The sequence below is a fragment of the Bufo bufo genome, chromosome 3 (genome assembly GCF_905171765.1).
Source record: "Bufo bufo chromosome 3, aBufBuf1.1, whole genome shotgun sequence".
In the NCBI taxonomy this organism is placed as follows: Eukaryota; Metazoa; Chordata; class Amphibia; order Anura; family Bufonidae; genus Bufo; species Bufo bufo.
This window is the reverse complement of record NC_053391.1, coordinates 694,675,402-694,699,781: the sequence shown is the minus strand read 5'-3', so window position 1 is coordinate 694,699,781 and position 24,380 is coordinate 694,675,402. Positions and strand designations below refer to the sequence as shown.

The 24,380-nt window shown below is 46.9% G+C and overlaps 2 protein-coding genes across 3 annotated transcripts in view; one reads left to right on the top strand and one right to left on the bottom strand.

The window, feature by feature from the left end:
* LOC120996590 (transmembrane O-methyltransferase homolog) overlaps window positions 1–24,380 on the top strand; it is a 372,830-nt gene that overhangs the window by 38,874 nt on the left and 309,576 nt on the right. The gene's annotated exons all lie outside the window — the stretch shown is intronic.
* LOC120996581 (gastrula zinc finger protein XlCGF26.1-like) lies at window positions 10,591–24,171 on the bottom strand. 2 transcript variants are annotated; one of them, XM_040426599.1, is made up of 8 exons: window positions 24,033–24,171; window positions 18,961–19,101; window positions 18,669–18,836; window positions 18,463–18,586; window positions 18,262–18,345; window positions 18,045–18,142; window positions 17,645–17,705; window positions 10,591–11,898 (listed from the first exon to the last, which is right to left on the bottom strand). In XM_040426599.1, exons 2-8 carry the CDS (start codon window positions 19,066–19,068, stop codon window positions 10,691–10,693), a joined length of 1,851 nt encoding a protein of 616 aa, XP_040282533.1. In that variant the 5' UTR covers window positions 19,069–19,101; window positions 24,033–24,171; the 3' UTR covers window positions 10,591–10,690. The 2 variants fall into 2 exon arrangements, with proteins under 2 accessions (XP_040282533.1, XP_040282534.1); XM_040426600.1 differs by having other exon boundaries at window positions 18,045–18,120; window positions 18,324–18,345.

Sequence of the window (24,380 nt, the reverse complement as noted above, 5' to 3'; positions counted from 1 at the left end):
TTTCAGTGGTAGGTCCTGAAGAAGCTCAGGTTGTTTTTTAAATATTTGTTAGAAGAAACAAAGGCAGAGTTCATAAAGTGCATCATCGGTGAATATACGTGCTGCTAATGTGTCAGAGGAATCCCGGCCTAACCACTAGTAAAAGAATGAAAAAGGAGAAGGTCCTTCTGGAGTGCGGGAAATAGTCACTTCTATGTAAGCTAGCTGCTGTATATCCCATCACTCAGAGGGACATCTCCTACATGACCCCTTCTCAGTATATAATAGATGGAGAAGGTCCTTCTGGAGTCCGGGAAATAGAAAATAACTATAAAGACTTTATTATCCACCGTTCACCTGTATTAATTTAGTCAATGCTACAAAGTGAAACAAATACAAATAATGTCACCGAAGCTTTACTAGAATGGTTCTTGTGGAGAGACTGGGATTTAGCCAATTCACTGTGAAGCTAAATACTATGATAGATCAGGTCAAGGACAAAAAAAAATAAAAAATGGGAATAAATGGTCCCTGCAGATTATAGGAAACAGACGGCTGCTATAGAGGTGGCCATTCTCCATTATTAGTGAGGACCAGGTCCTTCTGAGTCATGGGAAATAGCCAATTCACTGTGACATGGCTAAATACTGTATCTATACAGGACCTCACCACTAAGGGGCCAAAAGATCTGGGGCGGACCTGACCACTAGGGGGCAAAAAGGTCCTTACCCGTTATGGGAAATAGACAGCTACTGTGGAGCCGGCTATTTCCCATGACTAAGGAGGACCAGGTCCTTTGAGTCGTGGGATTTAGTCAAAACCGAATTACATGGGGCTGTATGTGAGAGAAGACTGGGGGAATGAGGTTATTTAAATGGGACTGTATGTTAGAAATCAGGCCCAGACCGGCTCTGCTGTGGAGGTTGTGCTGCTCTGTGTTCCCCCTGTAACTGGAGATAATGGATCAGAACTAGTTACAGGTTAAATCATCAATTTAAAAAAAATGCACTGGTAAAAATCCCCCAGACGTCTAGTAAGTGTAAAATAGAAAAAAAAAATAATTTTCAAGTGTAAAAATTCTCCTTCCTTGATAAAGAAAAAGAAGATAATTACTCTTACCGGTAATTGGATTTTCAGTATAGCCTCCACAACGGCACTTCAGCAGGAGGGTACCCCGCCCCCAGGGACAGGAAACAACGTAGAAAGCAGAAGTTTAAAATGCCTCCTCACCATTACCTTCTCCAGTAAGTACCAAAGGAACCAGGATTATGCTGAAGAAGTAACCTTTTATTTGTAGGGAAATATGAATAAAGTTATTATAGACAAAAGAATACAAGCAAACAATGGGTGGGAAAAAAACAGTGCTGTTGAGGCTATACGGAAAATCCAATTACCGGTAAGAGTAATCATCTTTTCCGTATGCCTCCCACAACGGCACTTCAGCAGGAGGAACAACAAAGGAATCCATTAGGGGGGGGGGGGGGGGAGAGACTAACGCTGACAGGACTTTTCGTCTGAACGACAAATCCGAATTGGACTGAACGTCCAACCTATATAGTGGTTGAAAAAGGTGGAAGGATTTGACCATGTAGCGGCTTGGCAGAACTGAGACAAGGAGGCGGATTCTGCCCAAGAGGTGGAAATCGCTCTGGTTGAATGGGCTTTTAAACCCTCTGGAGGCCATTGCAATGGTATAGGCCATTGCAACGGTCATTCTTATCCAGCGGGCTATAGTAATTTTTGATGCTGCCTGCCCCCTATTTTGGCCTGCATACTGGACCAGAAGACGGTCGGATTTTCGCAGTCCTTTTGTGGCTTCCAGATAGACAAGTATGCATCTGCGTACATCCAGATGGTGGAAACGTCTTTCTTTTGAAGATTTTGCCCGTGCGCAGAAGGTGGGTAAGGAAATCTCCTGTTGGCAGTGGAATTTTGAGAATACCTTTGGTAAGAATGAGGGTTCATGTCTCAATATAATTCTGTCGTCAAGGATGGATAGGTATGGAGGTCTGCATGAAAGAGCCTGGATCTCTCCCACTCTCCTAGCTGAGGTGATAGCTATGAGAAAAGCAGATTTAAAAAGGACAGCAACCTTAGGGGGATTGACTCAAGAGGTTCAAAAGGGAGGGTCCATAAGGACGGAAAGGACCAAATTAAGGTCCCAAGGCAGAACCGTAGATCTAATAACTGGGTGAAGTCTGCTGGCTCCCTTTATGAACCTCTTGACCACATCCAAATCCGCCAATCTCATATCCAAAAAGGCACTAAGGGCTGAAATCTGGACCTTGATGGTACTGACACGAAGACCTTTATCTAGCCCCTTCTGAAGGAAGTCTAGGATTACCCTCATATCTGGGGGAAGAGTGGGATTCCAGGATTCCTTGGCAAATGAAAGGAAGGTTTTCCCAAACATCTGATAAGATTAAATCTAGGCAACTGGACGTACTGTAGATTTCTTGAAAACGTTTCACTCATTCTTCCAACGAGCTTTCTCAATTCTGAGTGACTGTACAAGAATTCTCTGGGAATAAATATGTAACTGAATCAACATCTGGTAATTATACCCAAGTACGTGTTTTGGATAAGGAGGCCGATTGGTACAAACGAGGTGTAAAAGAGGCCATCTACGTAAAAATGGAGAAGCAAAGCTTGAATAGAGGCGGGAAGGTTAGACATCTATTGTCTGCCACATACAATGCTGTCTTGACACCTTTTTCTGGGAAGTCTTTATCACCTACTGACTCCAATTAGGATAATGGAATCAACACCTTTGACCCCATGCTGGGTATGACCTCTGACCCCATGCTGGGTATAATTACCAGATGTTGATTCAGTTTCATATTTTTTCCCAGAGAATTCTTGTACAGTCACTCAGAATTGAGAAAGCTCGTTGGAAGAACAAGTGAAACGTTTTCAAGAAATCTACAGTACGTCCAGTTGCCTTGATTTATTCTTTACAGATATACCATGACCTGGATAAATGAGCATCTTCACAGACATGAAGGTTTTCCAAGTTCTCCAGTAGATATTGGAAGTTACTTGCTTTCTGCTAGAGAGCAGGGTGGAGATAACTGCATCAGAGAAGCCCCTGGACTTCAAAATGGAGCGCTCAAATTCCACGCTGTAAATGTTAGTCTGCAGATTGCCGGATGCCAAGCTGGGCCCTGATGGAGAAGGTCCGGAGACTGTAGAAGGGTCCAGAAGTACCCCTTGGAGAGGTTCAGAAGGAGGGAGAGCCAAGGCCTTTTGGGCCAGTATGGTGCCACTAGGATGACATGGGCTCGTTCCTCTATTATCTTTGCCAGAACCTTTGGTATGAGCTAGAAAGGGGAGGGGGGGGGGGGGGAACGGATACAGAGCAGACCCAACGGCCATGGACCCGCTAAGGCATCCACTCTCACCGGATGATCCTTCGCCGAGAGGGAATAGAAAAAGGTCCACCGGTTTGTTCTTTTGGGAAGCAAAATGGTCTATTATTGGGACTTTCCATTTGCTGCAGATGTTCTGGAACACCGCTTTTTTGAGGCTCCACTCCCCTGGCCAAATTCTCTTCCTGCTCAGGAAGTCCGCCAGTGTGTTCTCGTCCCCCTTTAGATGGACAGCGGTTATGGACTGGATGTTTGACTCTGCCCAAGAAAAGATCCGAGATGCTATCTGACAAAGGGAACTGCTTATTGTGCCCCCTTGCTTGTTGAGATATACCACCATGGTGGAGTTGTTAGAGGATTTTTACGTTTTGTCCTCGGATGACTGGAGCCAGGGCTTTTAGGGCCATATACACGGTCAGCTCTTTGGCGTTTGAAGAAAAGGGAAGGGTCTCTGCATCCCAGGACCCCTGTAACAGCTGACCCTGACAATGGGCTCCCCAGCCTGCCCCGCTTGCGTCTGTTACCACTATCTGATTGGAGAGCTTCCAAGGGACCCCCTTGACCAAGTTTCTTTCGTTCAGCCACCACCCCAAGGAGAGTTTGACCCTTGGAGGTAAGGTAACAGCCTTTTCCAGGAAGAAGATGCTTTTGTTCCACTGTTTTAGCAGGAATTCCTGTAGTGGTCTCCCTTGAGCCTGGGCCCATCTCACCGCAGGAATCGTCAAAGTCATGAGTCCCAGAATTTTCATAATTCTTCGGAACGTGACCTCTCTGGCATAAAAAGATGGACATTTTTGATTTGATGTCCCGAATCTTTTGTTCTGGAAGAAAAGAGGTCATCTGGCTTGAATCCAGAAGAATACCTAGAAAGGTCATCTTTCGGCTGGGTGATAGATTAGATTTTTTTCAGATTTATTTTCCAACCTAGGGATCTTAAGGTCTCCAAGACAAACTTCACTTGTAAATAGGGTAAATAGGGTATGAAGTTTATCCCCTTCTGGTGGAAAAAAGCTGAGATTTCTGCAATAATCTTTGTGAATACTCTGGGTGCTGAGGCCAGGCCAAATGCTAACACCTGAAACTGGAGATGGAAAAGACGCTCTCCCCTGAAAATGGTGAAACGTAGATATTTTTGATGGATCGGAACATGGTAATATGCGTCCGCCAGGTCGAGTTACCATGGAGCAGTTTTATGTTAAAAGGTTCACTGTAGATCTTACCGTCTCCATTTTGAACTTTTAGTATTTTATATACTTGTTGAGGAGCCCTAGATTGATTATTGCTCTGAAGGAGCCTATCACGACCGGCGTGCCTATCACATATGTGATGCAAAGGGAGGGAAAAGGAAGGCCCTGTCCAAAGGAGAGGGAAAGATGGTGACCCCTAACTCACCTTGAGGGTGGCACCTGACATCCCTAGACGGGTTTCTCACCCGTACGCCGATCACGTGCCTAAACCCTGGCTTTCCCTAAGATGAGCCCTACGTAGTGAATAGGGCCGTGGGAACACTAGTCCGCACCACTAACACTAAAGGGAAACACTAGGGAGAAGACAGACAATACTGACAAAACATAGTCCCAGGTGGGCGACAACAAACAACCAACAGGGATCCAGAGGGTAATGCTCTAAAACGACAACCAGGGATAACAGCAACTCAGCTCCAGTGGGTCAGTATAGAAGTCCAGGCAGGAAGCTCTATATCTGGCAACCAGAGAAGTGGGAGAGGGGAACATTAGGAGGTTGGGAGTGCTGGACAAGAAACAGCTGAGGAGAAGAAGCTACAAATCTGTCTGGAGGGGGAGTGCAAAATTCCAGCTGGTATCCCTGACTGATTACGTCTAGGACCCAGGCTGAGTTTGAGATCTTTTCCCAGGAAGGGACAAGATGGAGTCATTGGGAGGATTGTTTTGTAGACTTATCCTGGCTAAAGAGGAAGTTCCTACCTCTCCCCTTTGAGGACTGCCAATAACTATCGGGATCCTTTTTTCTACGGTCCTGTCTACCCTTTTTTGGGGGCGAAAGGAACGACGCTGTTGGAAGAACCTGGACTCTGGCGGAAACCCCTTTCTTCTATCAGAGGCCTTTTCAAGAATATCGTCTAAGACTGAACCGAATAGACGATCTCCTTCACAAGGGATACTGCAGAGAGTTTATTTTTTGAAGCGGTATCGCCTGACCAAGAGGATAACCCGACTGACCTCCTTGCCGTATTAGAAAGAGCCGCTGACCTAGCTGATAACTTTACAAGATCGGCAGAAGCGTCTGCCAGGAAGTTAGAGGCCTGTTTCAAAACCGGCAAGGAGGCCAGGATATCCTCTCTGGGGTGTCAGAGACCAGGTGCTCCTCCAGCTGAGAGAGCCAGATCTAGCAGTTGAAAGTATCCTTTCCTTCTCAAAGCACCTCGATTCCTTTCTTTGTCCCCGAAGACAGGCCTGGAGAACTATCAATGACACATACACTATGATGTCAGAAACAGCTCTGAGTTTATTCTTGACCATACGGGCCTTTTATACATCCATCCATACATGAACAGCTGCGGCTCTCATTACAATAGTGCTGACTAGGAACAGTTCCTTATACAGAAGGTCAATGTAAATATATATTCACCCTCTAGTATGATGTCACCCAACCTCCTGTCCTTCATACAGATCATATAGCTTATTCTATTTAACCCTTCAGCCGTATAGGTGGCAGCTATGCTAGGCCTCAACATAGCGGTATTGGAATCCAAAGATTCTTTTAAGTACGGATTTGCATTTTTAATCCATAGCATCTTTTAATAAGCAGACATCTTCAAAAAGGCAAGGCTGCCTTTTTGGAGATTCACGCAACAGGGGCGTCAACCTTTGGTGTTTTATCCCAAAGAGCTGAATCTTTCTCGCTAAAGGGATATTTCCTTTTAAAGTTTTTTGAAGTACCGGCCCTTTCTTCTGGGTCTTTCCACTCGTCCTGTATAAGCTTTCGGATTCTGTCATGGATGGGGAACACTCTCCTCTTCCTATCACCCAGCCCTTTGAAGATCTGATCATGAACCGACTGACTGTCTAGATTCCTCAATATTCAGAGTTAATCTTATAGCCTTCAAGAGACAGTCAGTGTCTTCTAATGAGCATAACGGACCGCTGACTTCCTCATCAGAGGCGGATCCCGAGTCCGACGAATCATTAAAATAGTCGTCCTCCATATCCCATTCTATCTGGGGTTCCGTGACCATTTTAGAAGTGGAAGGTTTTTGGGGAAAAGACGCCATTTTTGCTTCCACTGCGGAACTCAATTCTTCTCTTATAATGGATCGTAAATTTTCCACTAGAGAAAGGGAATATTCAGCCATTATTTTGTCAGTACACTTTTGGCAGATAGCAAAAAAAAAAAAAAAAGTCCTGGCAGAGGCTTTTTGCAAATAGCACATTTTTTCTTCTGTGCAGATTCCCCACTCCTTCCGGTTTCTCTATTCTGTAACTACAAAAAGAGCAGGGGCTCTTCTTTAATTCAGGGGAAGGAGTGGGGTAGCTGTCACCAGGATTACAAAACAAAAATCCCACAGGTGATAGTATATATAAACTACTCCAGAGGAGGAGGCTTACCGGACTGGGGGCCTTAGGGGCATCAGAAGGCTTCTCCTGCTGCAAAGACATGATGAGGCATCCACTCTGCTCTGCTGGAGACACTCTGCGGCGTTTTTGCAGCTTCCCGCCGCCAAATTTGAATCACTTCCTGGACACATGACTTGCCGGCGCGTCACGTGGTCCGGCCGAGGTCACGTGACCGGACCTCGTGAGATCTCAGCTCAGAGATCCTGCGCGCCTTCTGTCCCTGCAACTGGCTTCCCCTGAGCCCGTGCACCGTCCGGGGGCTGCCTGAACTCAGGACTTATGCCACAAGCATGCGGTGGGAGCCGTATCTCGCCCCCAGCGCCCGCCGCTCTTCCACAGCCCTCCTGACAAGCAGGGAATACTCACCGCAGGCTGGGCGCATGGAACTTCGGCAGGAGGGAGCCTGCCAGCTTTCCACTCATCCCAAGGGACAGGAAACGACTGGAGAAGGTAATGGGAGGAGGCATTTAAACGTCGGCTTTCTACATCGTTTCCTGTCCCTGGGGGCGTGGGTACCCTACTGCTGAAGTGCCCTTGTGGGAGGCGTACGGAAAACAACAGATATATTAGGTTTCTCAACGACCGGGGATAGAAAAATAATTACACAATCTACAGGAAGCAAGAACATTTAGAGTGACGACGCGTCCACCGTCACAGGACCACAGCCATGTGCTGGTGGAGATTTTCTTGCAGTCTGTTTGGAGGGTAGCTGCCTCCTTTTAGATTAAGCCCTCCGCCCCGGAATTCTGTCCTAAAATTCTGTTATAGTGGAACACAATAACAGAATTCCTAACGTTAATGTGAACCTGCCCTTATATAGCTTTGCCCAAGATTTATTAATCACTACCCGCTGTATCTCTAGTGTATATACTATGCATACAATTTGGTCTAGAATAGGGCTGCACGATATGGGAATTTTGTGCGATTGCGATTAGGGCCCTAAAAATTGCGATAACGATATGCGATGCGATATTTTAAGGGAATTGTGCTAGAGGTCTATTTGCTTGGATTTTCCCATATGAGCCGCTGACGCGGCTTGGTATGACATAGTTATGCGGGGGATCTGTGGATGGCGCTGTTATGTGGGGGGATCTGGGGAGGACGCTGTTATGTGGGGGATCTGGGGAGGACGCTGTTATGTGGGGGATCTGGGGAGGACGCTGTTATGTGGGGGATCTGGGGAGGACGCTGTTATGTGGGGGATCTGGGGAGGACGCTGTTATGTGGGGGATCTGTGGATGACACTTATGTGGAGGATCTGTGGAGGACACTTATGGGGGACTTGTGGATGGCACTGTTATGGGAGACCTGTGGATGGCACTGTTATGGGGGATGTGTGCTATGACACATGGGGCCGTGAGGGGGGCCAGCATAAGACACACATATAGCATCTTATGCTGGTCCCCCTCATGGCCCTATGTGTCCCCTCATGTGTCCTAAACTGCGCACAACTCCTATTCATAAAATGGCCAGCCTCTGTACTTTCACTATGAATGCACTCACACTGCAGAGCGGCAGCGAGCGAGCCGGCCGGCGCGTGCCGCGTGCCTGACGTCACTGTTACGCTCCTCCCACTTAGTCACGCTCCTGCTTCCTGAATTAAGTGACGTCAATCACGAGCCGGCCGGCTGGCCGCCTCGCTCGCTGCAGTGCATTCATCGTGAAAGTAAGTACAGAGGCTGGCCATTTTATCAATAGGACAGAGGACATTTTATCAATAGGGGCCCCTTCATATATAAATCACAGCATTTTCAAGTCGGCCGAATCGCCATATCGCATTTGCCGATTATCGCGATTAGATTATTTTTGCGATATATCGTGCAGCCCTAGTCTAGAAATATTGGGACAGTTATATAATCAATATGAACTTAAAGTGCAGACTCAGCAGTAATTTGAGGGTACGACATCCTAATTAGAGGAAGGGTTTAGGAATTCCAGCTCTTTAATATGTCACTGCCAAAGGTAACTGGACGATTATCTCAAAAGCTATGTAATGGGCTGCATGGGCTATTCACTCATTAATCAATCAAGCAGGTAAAAGGTCTGGAACCGATTCCAGGTGTGGCATTTGCATTATGAAGCTGTTGCTGTGAACCCACAACATACGGTCAAAGGAGCTCTCAATGGAAGTGAAACAGACCATCATTAGGCTGAAAAAGAAGAAATCCATAGACGTAGAGGAAAATGTTAGGAGAGGCCAAATAAACAGTTTATTACATTCTGGTAAAATGAGAACACCTGTGAGCTCGTGAGCTCAGAAATGCCGGGACGTCCACGGAAGACAACAGTGGTGGGTTAAAGTTTATAACATAATTTTGGATAATTTGAGAGTGTAGTTTCTAAAATGGGGTCGTTTAAACTGGCTGCTTGGAACTTTTGGCAAAGAGGCTTGTGACAAACTGCCATTTGCCACTGGGCATTGTAGAAAACTTATGGCTAGCCTCCTGCCCTACGACTATGGCCCCGGGACATATTACCTTTCAAGAACTGTGTAACAGAACTATGCCGCATGTCTGGACTGTTAATAGGACCGAACGCGGTTGGAATTTGTGACAGACCCATCCGTATGGATTAAAAAAATGGCACCCAGATAGCTAATTTTATTGTATTTGTGTACTCTGAGCGGCATTCCCCTAATGATATGCCCTCAGACTTGAGCTATCTGGGAATAGGTTAAATGTCGGTGTTTGCTGGGAGGGTGTGACATTGTGTGTTTGGGTGGGGATTCCTGTCCTGTTGTTCCCACATGTGTATTGGTGATTTCCCTTTGTCCTGAGAGATAATTGAATTGCTCTTCGGGTGTCTCCAGGGCAGAGAGGAGGAAACCATGATGCATTGTGGGGATGTGTTGGGTCTGTATATCCTGAGTGCTACGTATCTGTCCTGTGTCACAGTCCTCCTTCTGGTCCCCTAGGGGCGTGTACCCCAGATGGGGACCTGCATAAATACGGGCGGGTAGCCCTCAATAAAGTGTTCATGTTCTTCTTGATCCCTCAAAACCTAGCCTTGTCTCGTTATTAGAGGGAATTGCTGTATCACGCTGGGGATTGCTATGCTCTGCATATTCCCTGGAGCTTTAATCTCTTTCTTCTTGTCCCTGATACCCTCTCCTGAATGCTGGAGGTTCATTCAGAGTGGAAGGAAGACGGCGCGGCTCCAGTTAAGCTACGGCGGTTGTGGTGTCCAGTGCAGTGCTTGTGGTCCTCGGCGCAAGCTAGGAAGCGTCCATTAACGGAAGCTGATCCGTTACATTGGCTAATCCCAATATTTGCTGTTGAGGAGGAGGCAGTGTTACACTGATCGACAGCTGCAAACACATCTTTCAAATTGTGGGTCACTTACAGTACCAGGACATAAAGAGAGAGTCTCACTAGTGGTATTGAAAGGCTCAAGGGTGGTTTCCCTGCTGGGCTGCATTTTCAGGATCCTGTTCCGATAGTCGGGCGGACATCTTGTTTTATCAATGGGCTGTTCTAGAAGCCAATCAGCCTGATTATCACCAAAATCAAACCAATCTTCTCCAGCCGTGGAAGATCCCGAGTCCTGGCTCGCTGTTCGTGCAAATTGAAAAGTCCAGCAGCCACCTTAGCTGTTTAGTCAGCCCCAGACCATACCACTGGTTGCAGAGGCTTGAATGGGCCCTCCATCCATGAGTCATACCCGGTGCCTGAGGTAAGAAGGAATCAGGGTAAACAGTTGGAGCCTGAGTGGTGGTGGTGAGCAGCAGGATGCAGGAGATATGTGAGAGATTCAGAGCAGGAACTTGCTATGCCCCGGCGTGTGAGTTCTTACATGGTCCATAAGATGTGATTTATGACTATAACATTTATCACATTCAGGACATGAAAATGGCTTCTCCCCTCTGTGAGTTTTTAGATGATATACAAGAGTTGTCCTTTGGGCAAAACATCTTCCACATTCTGAACATGAATATGGCTTCTCAACTGCGTGAGTTCTTACATGATTCCTAAGACATGATTTCTGACTAAAACACTTCCCACATTTAGGACATAAAAATGGCCTCTCCCCTGTGTGAATTCTTAGATGCTCCGTAAGACGTGACTTCTGACTAAAACATTTCCCGCATTCAGAACATGAATACGGCTTCTCTCCTGTGTGAGTTCTCAGATGCTCCGTAAGACGTGACTTCTGACTAAAACATTTCCCACATTCAGGACATGAATATGGCTTCTCTCCTGTGTGAGTTCTTAGATGTTTAACAAGATCTGATTTCTGAGTATAACATTTTCCACATTCTGAGCATGATAATGGCTTGTCTCCTGTGTGGCTTCTTAGATGTTTAGTAAGATTTGATTTCTGACTAAAACACTTTTTACATTCAGGACATGAAAATGGCTTCTCTCCCGTGTAAGTTCTCTGATGTCTAAGAAGATTTGATTGAGTTGTAAAGCATTTTCCACAGTTTGAACATGAATATGGCTTCTCCCCTGTGTGAATTCTCTGATGTTCAGCAAGACTTGAGTTATAGGCAAAACATTTCCCACATTCTGGGCATGAAAACGGCTTCTCTCCTGTGTGACTTCTCTGATGTTTAAGAAAATTTGATAGCGCTGTGAAGGATTTTCCACATTCAGAACATGAATATAGCTGCTTTCCTGTGTGCAATCTTTGATGCATAAGAAGATTTGAGTGAGTGGTAAAGCACTTTCCGCATTCTGAACATGAAAATGGCTTCTCCCCTGTGTGACTTCTTAGATGATGCATAAGGCTTGATTTCCAAGTAAAAGATTTCTCACATTCTAAACATGAAAATGGACGTTCATCTTTGTGAATTCTCTCATGTGTGAAAAGATGAGATTTTTCTTTAAAATGTTTTCCACATTCAGAACAAGCAAACATTTCAGCCAGTTGATTTTTGCCAGTTTGTGATTGATTTTCTTCTACTTCACAACTGGGAGATAAAAAATGTCCATCGGAGGCTCTCGTACCATCATCACCTGAGAAAAAGGAACACATTTTTTGTCATTTATCATTTATATGTGAACAAACCATACAATGAGCAAAACATATCAAAATACAGTTATAAATATAGATGAGGGTTTTTTAGGTTCACCAACAAAAATAAATATATATATTTATAACTCCTAATAAAAAAAAAACAGGACATACAATGTTTACAAGAAGGCTTCCCCACATTATTTCTAACACATTAGGCTGCAGCTATAAAGTATGAATTAGAGGTCTCTAGTTCCTTAGAAACCGGACTTTCATTTACAAGAATGAAAGGGTTGTACCATCAAATACAACCCTTTTTAGACAAACTCTGCTGAGAATCCCTAGGAAAGCGATGAGTTTGGTGGAGAAAGCCATAGCCAGCCAGACATCAATAGGGTAAATGACATGACAACCTTTTTAAGTTCTTGGCAAAATGGTTGGAAAAACAGTTCCATTATGCTCAGCAAACTGTATTCTCTGCTCCAACAACTTATTGCACTGTCAGACGGGGCAGGAGGACAGCGACTCAGTTAGGGTCAGACGGAAGGAATCTGCTTAATGCGTAAAAGTAGTGGAATCCACTAAGTGGTATTGCAACAACTGCACCTCCAGGTAGGAATTAAGTTGGTACAAAAGCGGATTTTTCTGTAATGTTCCCCATTCACACATTTTGTTATGAATGACTAAAGATGGAGCAGAGGGCAAGGAGGGGTAGAAGCAGTATCTGATGATGATAACAATGGCACTGTAATGCTTGTGAATGTGGCCTGGCTACTAGAAGGATAACAGGAAGAAGGTGGAAGGTCTTGCTCACATTGCGGCCCAGTTTGATTTTTCCACGTGAGCAGGTGATGTCGCCTCAAGTGCTGAAGGAGAGCCGTAGTTCGTACATTTATGGTTGAACGGCCACATATTACCTCCAGAAATGGACCACTGTCATGATTCTGTCAGCTGGCACTGGAGAAAATTTTCCACAAGAGAGATACCATCACAAAACCACTACATGCAACGTTCATAACATTTCTGCCACCTCCACCCGAGCTTGCCCTAGGTCTGGCAGCTTTTGAGGCTCTACCAACAGCAGCATCTGCTCCCGAGCCACAGTTTTGTAGAAACAAATGGTCAATTGGACATAGTCCTCTACACCAGGGGTGGCCAACCTGTGGCTCTTGAGCCGCATGCGGCTCTTTGCTTCTTCAAGTGCGACTCTAGCTGTGGAGCCGGAAGCAGTCAGGCCAACTCACTCCCCACCCCATGCTCAGATCTCTTTTCCTGATCGGGCACTGTTGCTACTTTGCAGCTCCAGCTCACTCTCCACTACGTCTTGATGCACACAGTGTGGGAACGTAGTACGTGGAGAAATACTATGACCTGACATTGTGCTCATCAGGTCACAGTGGAGAGCAGGAGCCCAGTGCCTGATCAGGAGAGGGAAGAGATTTTTTATTTTTTTTTTTAATTATACAACTGAGCATGGGGGGTCTGATATAAGCATGGGAGGTTCTGATCTGAGCATGGGGTGGGGGGTGTGTGTCCTGATCTGAGCATGGGGGGGGTTGTCCTGATCTGAGCATGGGGGGGGGGGGGGGGGTCCTGATCTGGGCACTGAGGGTCTGACACTGGGAGTCTGATTTGTGTTGTCTGATCAGAGCATTGGGAGTATTATTTTGGAGGTCTGATGAGGTTTGGGGATCTTATTTTAGGTCAGAATAGGATTGGGTATCTGATTTAGGAGTCTTATCTGAGGTCTGATGAAAAATATATTTTGTCTTTTTATTTCTCTGCTAATGAAAAACAAGAATATTTTTATCAGACCTCAGATTAGATGAAAAAAAAATTTTCTCCTGTTTTCTTTGTTAAACCTAGGTGCATCTTGTAGAGCAAAAAATAAGGCGACTCGTGTATAAATGTATAACTTGTGGCTCCCGGCAGTCATACGTTGTTGTTTTTTTTGGCTCTTTGTGTATAAGGTTGGCCACCCCTGCTCTACAGTGCAACATGGCAGTTCAGGAACACTAATCTGTTTCAGATTAAATTTCCAAAAATGCTATAAAAGAAAATATGCAATGACAGACACCTCTACAATGAATCCAAATGAGCAAAAATACATGCTGTCCGTTACTCTGCAAAATATGCCTGGTCAGGTTTGGTATACTTGAAGAAAAATATGTTCTGTAATTTGACAGTGCAACTATGATGCTTAAAAAGCAATCAACCAGTAAATGTAATTTTTCAGATGTAAATTGGGCTGATAACTAGCTCATGCACAAAGGAGTACTGTAGCTTTAAAAATTGATATGCCATACAAGCAAAGTCTCAATGGATGCAAATTGCTGGCTGCGGCAAAGCAACAAACTAAATAAACTGATATGAAAAAGGTGGATGCCATATAGAGTGATCGCCAAAATGAAATTCAAAAACTTTTTGGTAGTAGCACCACCCAGTAGTTATACAGTTTGCCTATACTGTAAATCCTAAAAGCGTTTGAGTACCAGGAGACACAGTTAGTAGTCAGGAAAGACAACCACTAAAAAGGTGAACTTTTATCTATTAACACGATTTTTCAAAACAGTCTATAAAATATGTAGTGCCCTGGAGCAGGGGTACTTTGAAGTCTGAACATTTGCCCCTGTTTCCCCTATGAAAATTCATCAACTCCTTGCTTTATTTAACTTTAAAAGGGTTAACTTGAATTGACTTCTATTTGTTTAATACTGTATTACTGCATTTTATATGTATGTTGTGATATATATCCTGTTCATTTGCACTGTATTTGCGAGGCTCTGTGGAAAAGGTTAATGGATACAGAGAGACTTTTGGGACTTTGAATAAAAATCTGGTAATTTTCCACAGCTGCCATAGGGTTGGAAGAAAAGAAAAAAAGCCAGACTTTTTTACCACCAAATTAGACAGACTGACCATTTGAGAGTCTGGTTTAGCTCCGTTGTTATGTCTGGAAAAACTGCTGTGTCATTGAGTGCGAGACAAAGAGAGCGCGAGAGACAAAGAGAGCGCGAGAGACAAAGAGAGCGCGAGAGACAAAGAGAGCGCGAGAGACAAAGAGAGCGCGAGAGATAAAGAGAGCGCGAGAGACAAAGAGAGCGCGAGAGACAAAGAGAGCGCGAGAGACAAAGAGAGCGCGAGAGACAAAGAGAGCGCGAGAGACAAAGAGAGCGCGCTCGGGCCTTTCCTCAGCATCAAAGCCTTCTTCTGCCAGGGAGGACACTGGAGAAGCCGGCCCTATGCCTCGCCTGTATTGTTTTGCTCCTGAATTCCTCCAGTAAACAAGCACCATGGTTTACTGCAGACTCTGACACTGGACTTATTTTCCATTGGGGTGCACCACGCCTTACCATCCCTTCCGGAGAACAGCAACACATGGTGACACCTCAACGGTGTCCGGGTTACCCAGCATAGCGTTGGGGCCACTGCAAATATTTTAGCTGTTTTTTGGCAAACAGCCACACAAACCCTCCTCTGCAGACATTGTCCATCCCTCCTCCTGTCCATCTATTGCTGCTTCTCTTCATCATCCCTTTTACTTCTACCAATTACCGACCAAATCTAATTCACTGCAGCGCGGCTCCTCCAGACAGTAACTAACAACCCCATTATAACTTCTGCCCCTGAGCTCCTCTACTTTACCCCTTAACATCCTCCCCTCCAGGGCTTCACCTGGGCTTATCCTATACTCTGGTAGTCTGTACCACAATCTACTCATCCATCATAAACCTCCCCTCTTCAGACAGATCACCTGTAACCGACCCCTCGTGTTTCTATTCCTCAGACTTCACATTGTACAATATTTCTTAATGGTCCTAAACCAAGTGTCCTTTACTGAAAGATATTATATCAATGTATCCCCAAGACTATGGTGATAACTGTACAGTCTAATCAATGCATAGCATGAGGACTGGATGACTACTCCCTAAAGACTGGCACTGGTCTCCAGACTGGTACATGGACCCAAATACTGCCCAGGCACTGGTACATGTATCCCAATACTCAGGGGTGGATTGGGAACTTAAAGTAGCCCGGGAAAAAAAAAATAAACCAGGCCCCACATTTTAGGCAGGACTAAACTGATAGAAGACGGACAGCATAAGTGGGCAGGGCCAACAGAAGTAGATAGGGCCTGCAATACTATAGTGCTGCACAATGTACCGCCCCAGCAGAATAAAATATCACAGTGCAGCACAACATACTGCCGTCCTCTGCAAAGTATTCAACTGTATCATTGTTCTCACGACGGTAATACAGTTGAGTTCAGGAGGGCAACTGTGGCCATTGAGTATCAGAACCTGGTCTGCAGCCAGGAGAGCTTGGGTGGCCCCTTGGGCATCGGCCCAGCTGGAAAATTTCCCTATAGGGTCTATGGCTGGTACGACTGGTACGTGGAACCCCAATACTGCCTAGAGACTGGCACGTGGAACCCCAATACTGCCTAGAGACTGGCACGTGGAACCCCAATACTGCCTAGAGACTGGCACGTGGAACCCCAATACTGCCTAGAGACTGGCACGTGGAACCCCAATACTGCCTAGAGACTGGCACGTGGAACCCCAATACTGCCTAGAGACTGGCACGTGGAACCCCAATACTGCCTAGAGACTGGCACGTGGAACCCCAATACTGCCTAGAGACTGGCACGTGGAACCCCAATACTGCCTAGAGACTGGCACGTGGAACCCTAATACTGCCTAGAGACTGGTACGTGGAACCCTAATACTGCCTAGAGACTGGTACGTGGAACGCTAATACTGCCTAGAGACTGGTACGTGGAACCCTAATACTGCCTAGAGACTGGTACGTGGAACCCTAATACTGCCTAGAGACTGGTACGTGGAACCCTAATACTGCCTAGAGACTGGTACGTGGAACCCTAATACTGCCTAGAGACTGGTACGTGGAACCCTAATACTGCCTAGAGACTGGTACGTGGAACCCTAATACTGCCTAGAGACTGGTACGTGGAACCCAATACTGCCTAGAGACTGGTACGTGGAACCCAATACTGCCTAGAGACTGGTACGTGGAACCCAATACTGCCTAGAGACTGGTACGTGGAACCCAATACTGCCTAGAGACTGGTACGTGGAACCCAATACTGCCTAGAGACTGGTACGTGGAACCCAATACTGCCTAGAGACTGGTACGTGGAACCCAATACTGCCTAGAGACTGGTACGTGGACTTTATATACTATTCTTTAGGCAATATTGGGTTCCAAGTGCCACAGGATGAGAACCTTGGATTTACAATGAAAGTTCATATGGGAAAGACTCTCTTATGGCATCATCCCTTCGACTCTATATTTTACTCCATTCTGTTTTGTGACAGTAATTGTAGGAATTTCTTACCCATTTCTATCAAATTTTACCAGTGACAATGAAAATGATGGACGATGTGGCTCTAAATGACTTATTAATCATATCATGATATAACGAGGACCATAAGGATGACATTTTTCTGGACTTCCCATCAGTTACCTCATTAATAAAGACATGTACAGTCCATAAATCTGCAGCCTGAAGTCGAGGTAAATATGAAATAATATTCCTCCGAGCCTTATAGTAAAACATGTGGACATCAACTGATCCAACTTACTGGACGAGGAACTCCGGAAAGATCAGCCGAGATCTACCCCATATACATCTCCTCCATCAGAGGAGGGAGAAGGTTTTCTGTAAACTCAGTCTGCAATGTATAAGTCAAGAAGAAAACCCAGGATTTATGAAAAGGCTCTTACCAATCACCGACACTGATGTGGGGGTCTCCAGGCCACTCGACCTTACACTTCCATCACTTTCCTGCAAAGATCACACATGAAGGACATGAGAAACAAGAAAAGGAACCAGGACCAACATTCAACCAAATATTTTACTCCTCTACATAAGCATTCCTGTTTTTTGCCCACAGGAAATGATCGGCACTGATCTTAGAGTGGACGCTATTTTCATGATCACCAGTTCTTATATTATTCAAACAATCTTCTATGAAAGCAGAAACCATTTGTAGCCATGATCGGCCACAGCCACCACCAATCACCATCACATAAAGAGTCCACTCCACTGCTGCTGGAGAAGAGGAGTAGAAAGCTTCATTACATCAATCTATAGAGGATCTACAGAAATCTCAGCGTCATCTACCTGATGATCCAGTGGGACATTCTGCTTCTCCTCTAGACAATCCTGGGAATACAGAAGACTAGGACATCTCTCTGGTAGATTTATATGACTGGATCCATCTATAGGAATATACACAGTGACTGAATACATTGTCTATACGTGATGGTCAGATAACGGGTGAATCTAGGTGACCCCTAAACCTGGCCTCTCCTCTATAATCTGGAAGGTCCCCTCTTACCTGGTGATATGAAGAGCTGGTGATTCTCCACCTTAAGTTCATGATGATCCAATGCAACATTTGGATTTCTCCGACTGGATCCATCTATAGGAAAACACAATGGCTGAATACATTGTCTATATGTGATGATCAGATGAGGAGCGAGTCTAGGTGACCCCTAAACCTGGCCTCTCCTCTATAATCTGGAAGGTCTCCTCTTACCTGGTGATGTGAGGCGCTGATGATTCTCCATCATGACGGCCTTGTACATATCCTTGTGTCCTTCTAAATACTCCCACTCCTTGAGGGAGAAATACACAGCGACATCCTGACACCTTATAGGAAACTGACAACACAAGGATACAGTCATTACCAGACACCTCCTTGGTGCTATTGTATAATGTCCCAGCATTCCCAGCAGCGCTCACCTCCCCGCTCAGCAAGTCAGTGATCCTGTTGGTAAGTTCTAGGATCTTCTGCTCATGTATCAGTGAATGAGGTGGAGGCTCGGTGATGGGGCTCTGGGTCCTGCTCTGTCCTCCTGACACACTGGGTGTCACACACTCATCAGACGACTTCTTCACTACTGTGTAATCCTGTGTATGGGGAGACGCCGATCACTACAGAGATTCTAAGAAGCCTCCACCATTCCAGACATTTACCTGGTTATCTTTACATTTACCTACTAGAGATAACAGTGATGTCATGCGAGACTCTCACCTCTCCAGTTATCAAGTGGATGATCTCAAGGGCGAGGTCCAATATTCTTGAAGCCATGAAGTCTGTGTCCTTCTCCATCCATGGTTGGTCACTGGTGGAAAGGATCATTGTCTTACAAAAAAGACTCAGAGAGTCTTGTACCTAACATGAGGAAAACAGAGGATTGATGGTAAAATCCCATAAGGAAGAAGATCTTACCTGAAGTATAGAGTCACTGATTATAAAGGACTACTACCCCCAGCACACAATGGAGAGACATTATATATACCTACCATTATCCTCAGCAATACTGGTCTTCCACCACAGATATCAAGTAGAAGCAGCACTCCAATAGTGAAAAGAAACGAATGTGGAGTTAGTCCCCCAAGTTCTCAGGTGACGTTTCTGCTAGTCTTTCAACAGTCTAACGAGGAACAGAAAGGTCACCTGAGGACTTGGGGAATAACTCCACATCAGGTCCATGTTACTATTGGAGTGTTGCTTCTACTTCCTGTTGGGATGGATTCGAGGTGGAGAAGTCCAGCTTTTTGGAAGCGTGACCCCGTAATCTGGTGATCTTCTATTTACAGTGAGTCTCCTTTACTATTTGTTTGCTGTCTGCTATAAAGTAAGTGGAGGGTTACACAGGATATATAGATGAGCCAGGTCTCATCTTCCAGGTCATAAGCATGTTCAACATCTTTGTCAGGTCACCTACTACTGCATGGAGGCACATTATAAGGATAAAACGACCTGACAGATTCTCTCTTAAGGTCTTCTCCAGGTGACAACCGGTAAGCTCTGGTAACTGCTAGAATCCATGGTCCAGAACGCAGCAGATTTTGTGGCAGGAAATTCAGCAACTAAAAATCAGTTCCGTTCACCTGAACGTGGCTTGCAGAAACGTCCTTGCTGCCATAGTCTAATGAATGGAGCCGATTTTCAGTTGCTGAATTTTCCGCCACAAAATCTGCTCCGTGTGAAGGCGCCCTTACAGTTCTGCGCTGTCATGTGCAAAGACAACAGGCAGGATTTATTAAAATCAATTAAAGATGGCCTAGAATGAGCTTAAAGGGGCGGTCTGCTTTTTTATATTGATGACCTGTCCTCAGAATAGGTCACCAATATCAGGTTGGCGGGGGTCTGACTCTCAGCACTCCCACCGATCAGCTAGTTTGAAGAGAAGACAGCACTCGTATGACCGCTGCCTTCTCTTCTCTGCATACCTGCTCGCCGTTGCAACACCGCCGCAAGTGGATAGGATGAAGCCGTCCAACAGGAGTGAATGGGGACGCCATACTTACACTGCTCGCTGCTGCGGTTCTGACGGCGAGCAGCTAAACAGAGACGAGAAGGCAGCGCTTGAACAGCGGAATGGCACTCCCTTGATGTCTGAAGAACAGACTTAATATATCAAAAGGTCAGATACCTTCAGAAAATCCGAGGCCCTGTCTCTTCAGCATCAAGGACCCAATAAGGGACAGAGAACATGGCCACCAGAGCGGTGAATCAGGGGATCTGTGGAAAAGCCTCGTCAATCACTACTTGCTCCACCACCATGTTCTGGACATCCTGCCGCATGGTCAACATCTTCACCCTTCACGAAGGATCACAAGCTGGACATTCTCAACACTTAGGCCTCTATTTTCCATACAATATTTGAATGGGGTCTTCTGTCCCACTCACTTGAGCGCTGCTTTGTAAGTCCCATCCGGAGGACGTCCAGGAAAATGAAAACTTACCTGAAGTTTCCATCTCCTGTAGTCCGCAGGCAGCAGAGCGTTACCTCCATCTAATATTGCTTCTTACAGGCTGGGTCCCTCCTCCTGCTCAGCTTCATAGGGCCCATGGTGATTGATCATTATTAACCTATCAATTAACCTGTCTCTGGCCAGTTATAACTAGGCGGCTTTAACCCATTCGTGACTGTGCTGCCTACGGACTACAGGAAATTTCATTTTCAGATAAGTACATTTTTGTGACATCAATAAACTGTGTTGCTTTTTACAAGGTATACCATTATACATGTGACGAAAGCACCTTCGTCACTGGGAGTTGGAGAGGCCTGCTTGCCAGCCTCTTGCCCTGTGACTATGGCTCCTGGGACACTATTTGGGCATATTGGATTTCAAAGGCTCTGTTTCTGCCCCTTGGACTTTTTACTGGAACTATTTGGGGCATGGGACCATGTGCACGGTGGGGCAAAAATAAGACTTCCAGGAAATTCCTGAACCAATCTGGGTGATTTTTGGATAGGTTGTTCACCCAGATCGAGGCTATCAGGGGAAGTGACTTATGGGGATATGTGGTGTTTTGGGGTGTTTTCTGCCTGTGAGTAATTAAGTCCATTGTGTTTGTTAAATATATCACAGGCAAAGCCCATGGTATTTTGTAAATTGCGTCACAGACAATGCCTATTGTGTTATTGATTGCGTCACAGGCAATGCCATTGTGTTTGTTGAATGTATATACATATAGACACTGCCGTCTATGGCGGTGTCTCTGCTGCGGCTGTACACATGGTCTGTATCTGGCAGTTTTCTCCAACCATCATGTGAGGCACCTGAGAAGCTATGGCTATGGGTGTCTGCACTGGAGCAGGACTTACACCTTGAAATCTGTCCCACAAGGGGAGACATGTATGGACAGAGCCTTCTTCTGAACATCTTCATCCAATCCTCCTTCATCCATTAATTACTAATAGTTGCATAATTACTGCAGACCACAGATTGGAGGTCTGCTTAAACCCAGTTTCGAGGGACTTTACGGTGCCCTGTATGTGTAGACTACTGCAGGACCTGAAACCCCAGGTACCAAGAAGAGAGGTGGAACACTGCTGCTCCTTCTTTCATTAGCCTTACGATCTGGACCTGGAGGAGGCCTCCCTCACCAAGGAGACATCAAGAGCCACTTTGAGGTTGCAAACTGCTGACCCTGTGCCATAATGGTCCTCTGCTGAACCCGATTGTGAGGGCCTCTTATCTTTACAAAACCAAATTTTCCGCGAACCTGCTTCTGGAGGGAAGGATCCTTCAATGTGGTGTCTTCCTGGGTAGATCCATCAGTCCCCAGGTTCCATGGCACATCCTAGGCCAGAAGCCAGGACCTCAATGTATCGGCTGAAGCCAGAGCGGAAGGACCAGGCTTTGAGATGCTTCCCTCAGTCCCACTGCTCCTGGTGCATCTTCACTACTGACAGGAGTCAACCATCATTTGTGGACCTAGAGACCTAGGTCTGGACACCATCCCCGGGGACGCCAGGTGAGGGTTGTGGTCTCCAACAAGAACCTGTTATCTAAGCACTGAGGCGGCTCCAAGGCCTAAAACACATGGAGCCTGGACCAACTTGTATCCTGAGAAGGCTGGAGCCGCGTCTCCTGTAACATGGAGGCAGCACTGCCGATGAAGGACAGCCTCCATCACTGCAACCAAAAGCCCCTCCTGTCCACCATCTTCACCCAGATGTCATCAGCTTCCTGAGGAACCTACTAAGTAAACCCAAATCATCCAATAACACTCAACACACACACTGCTCCCCCTGCTGCCTGCACACACACACACACTGCTCCCACTGCTGCCTGCACACACACACACACACTGCTCCCTGCACACACACACACTGCTCCCACTGCTGCCTGCACACACACACACACACACACACTGCTGCCTGCACACACACACTGCTCCCCCTGCTGCCTGCACACACACTGCTGCCTGCACACACACTGCTGCCTGCACACACACACACACTGCTCCCCCTGCTGCCTGCACACACACACTGCTCCCCCTGCTGCCTGCACACACACTGCTGCCTGCACACACACTGCTCCCCCTGCTGCCTGCACACACACTGCTGCCTACACACACACTGCTCCCCCTGCTGCCTACACACACACTGCTCCCCCTGCTGCCTGCACACACACACTGCTACCCCTGCTGCCTGCACACACACACTGCTCCCCCTGCTGCCTGCACACACACACACTGCTGCCTGCACACACACACACTCTGCTCCCCCTGCTGCCTGCACACACACACTGCTCCCCCTGCTGCCTGCACACACACACTGCTCCCCCTGCTGCCTGCACACACACACACTGCTGCCTGCACACACACACACACACTGCTGCCTGCACACACACACACACACACACACACACACTGCTGCCTGCACACACACTGCTGCCTGCACACACACACACTGCTGCCCCTGCTGCCTACACACACTGCTGCCTGCACACACACACTGCTCCCCCTGCTGCCTGCACACACACTGCTGCCTGCACACACACACTGCTCCCCCTGCTGCCTGCACACACACACTGCTGCCTACACACACTGCTGCCTGCACACACACACTGCTCCCCCTGCTGCCTGCACACACACACACTGCTGCCTGCACACACACACTGCTGCCTGCACACACACACACTGCTGCCTGCACACACACACACACTGCTCCCCCTGCTGCCTGCACACACACACTGCTCCCCCTGCTGCCTGCACACACACACTGCTCCCCCTGCTGCCTGCACACACACACACTGCTGCCTGCACACACACACACACTGCTGCCTGCACACACACACACACTGCTGCCTGCACACACACACACTGCTCCCCCTGCTGCCTACACACACTGCTGCCTGCACACACACACTGCTCCCCCTGCTGCCTGCACACACACACTGCTGCCTACACACACTGCTGCCTGCACACACACACTGCTCCCCCTGCTGCCTGCACACACACACACTGCTGCCTGCACACACACACTGCTGCCTGCACACACACACACACACACTGCTGCCTGCACACACACTGCTCCCCCTGCTGCCTGCACACACACACACACTGCTCCCCCTGCTGCCTGCACACACACACACTGCTCCCCCTGCTGCCTGCACACACACACACTGCTCCCCCTGCTGCCTGCACACACACACACTGCTCCCCCTGCTGCCTGCACACACACACACTGCTCTCTCTTTCTTCTCCCCTTCCCCTATAATGACATTTGGGGCTGGTCCTGCAGCATGATGGGGGTTGTAGTCACAGGTCCAGCACACAGGACAGGATCTCCAGTCACTTACCCTTCACTCCTCCAGTCCAGGCTCTGGGCAGCAGGGTGGCTCAGTGGGTAGCAGTGCTGGGGTCCTGGCTCAGCCACCATGGAGTCTGTATCTTCTCCCTGCACTGTGAGACCTTGTGTACACTTCACTGGTCATGTGATCCTGGGAGATGAGAATGAGATGTCACCGGAAGGGGCGGGGCCTGCAGGGAACAGAAAGCATTGAGCTTGTCCCCCGCGCCACATTCTGCCCCCCTCAGGACAGGCTCCTCCCGGTGTCTCCTCCATCTTCCCTCCTCTTCTCCTCACTCTCTTATCAGCTCAGCAGCGGGACACGTGGAGGGAGAGGGCGGAGCCTGAGGAGAAGCCA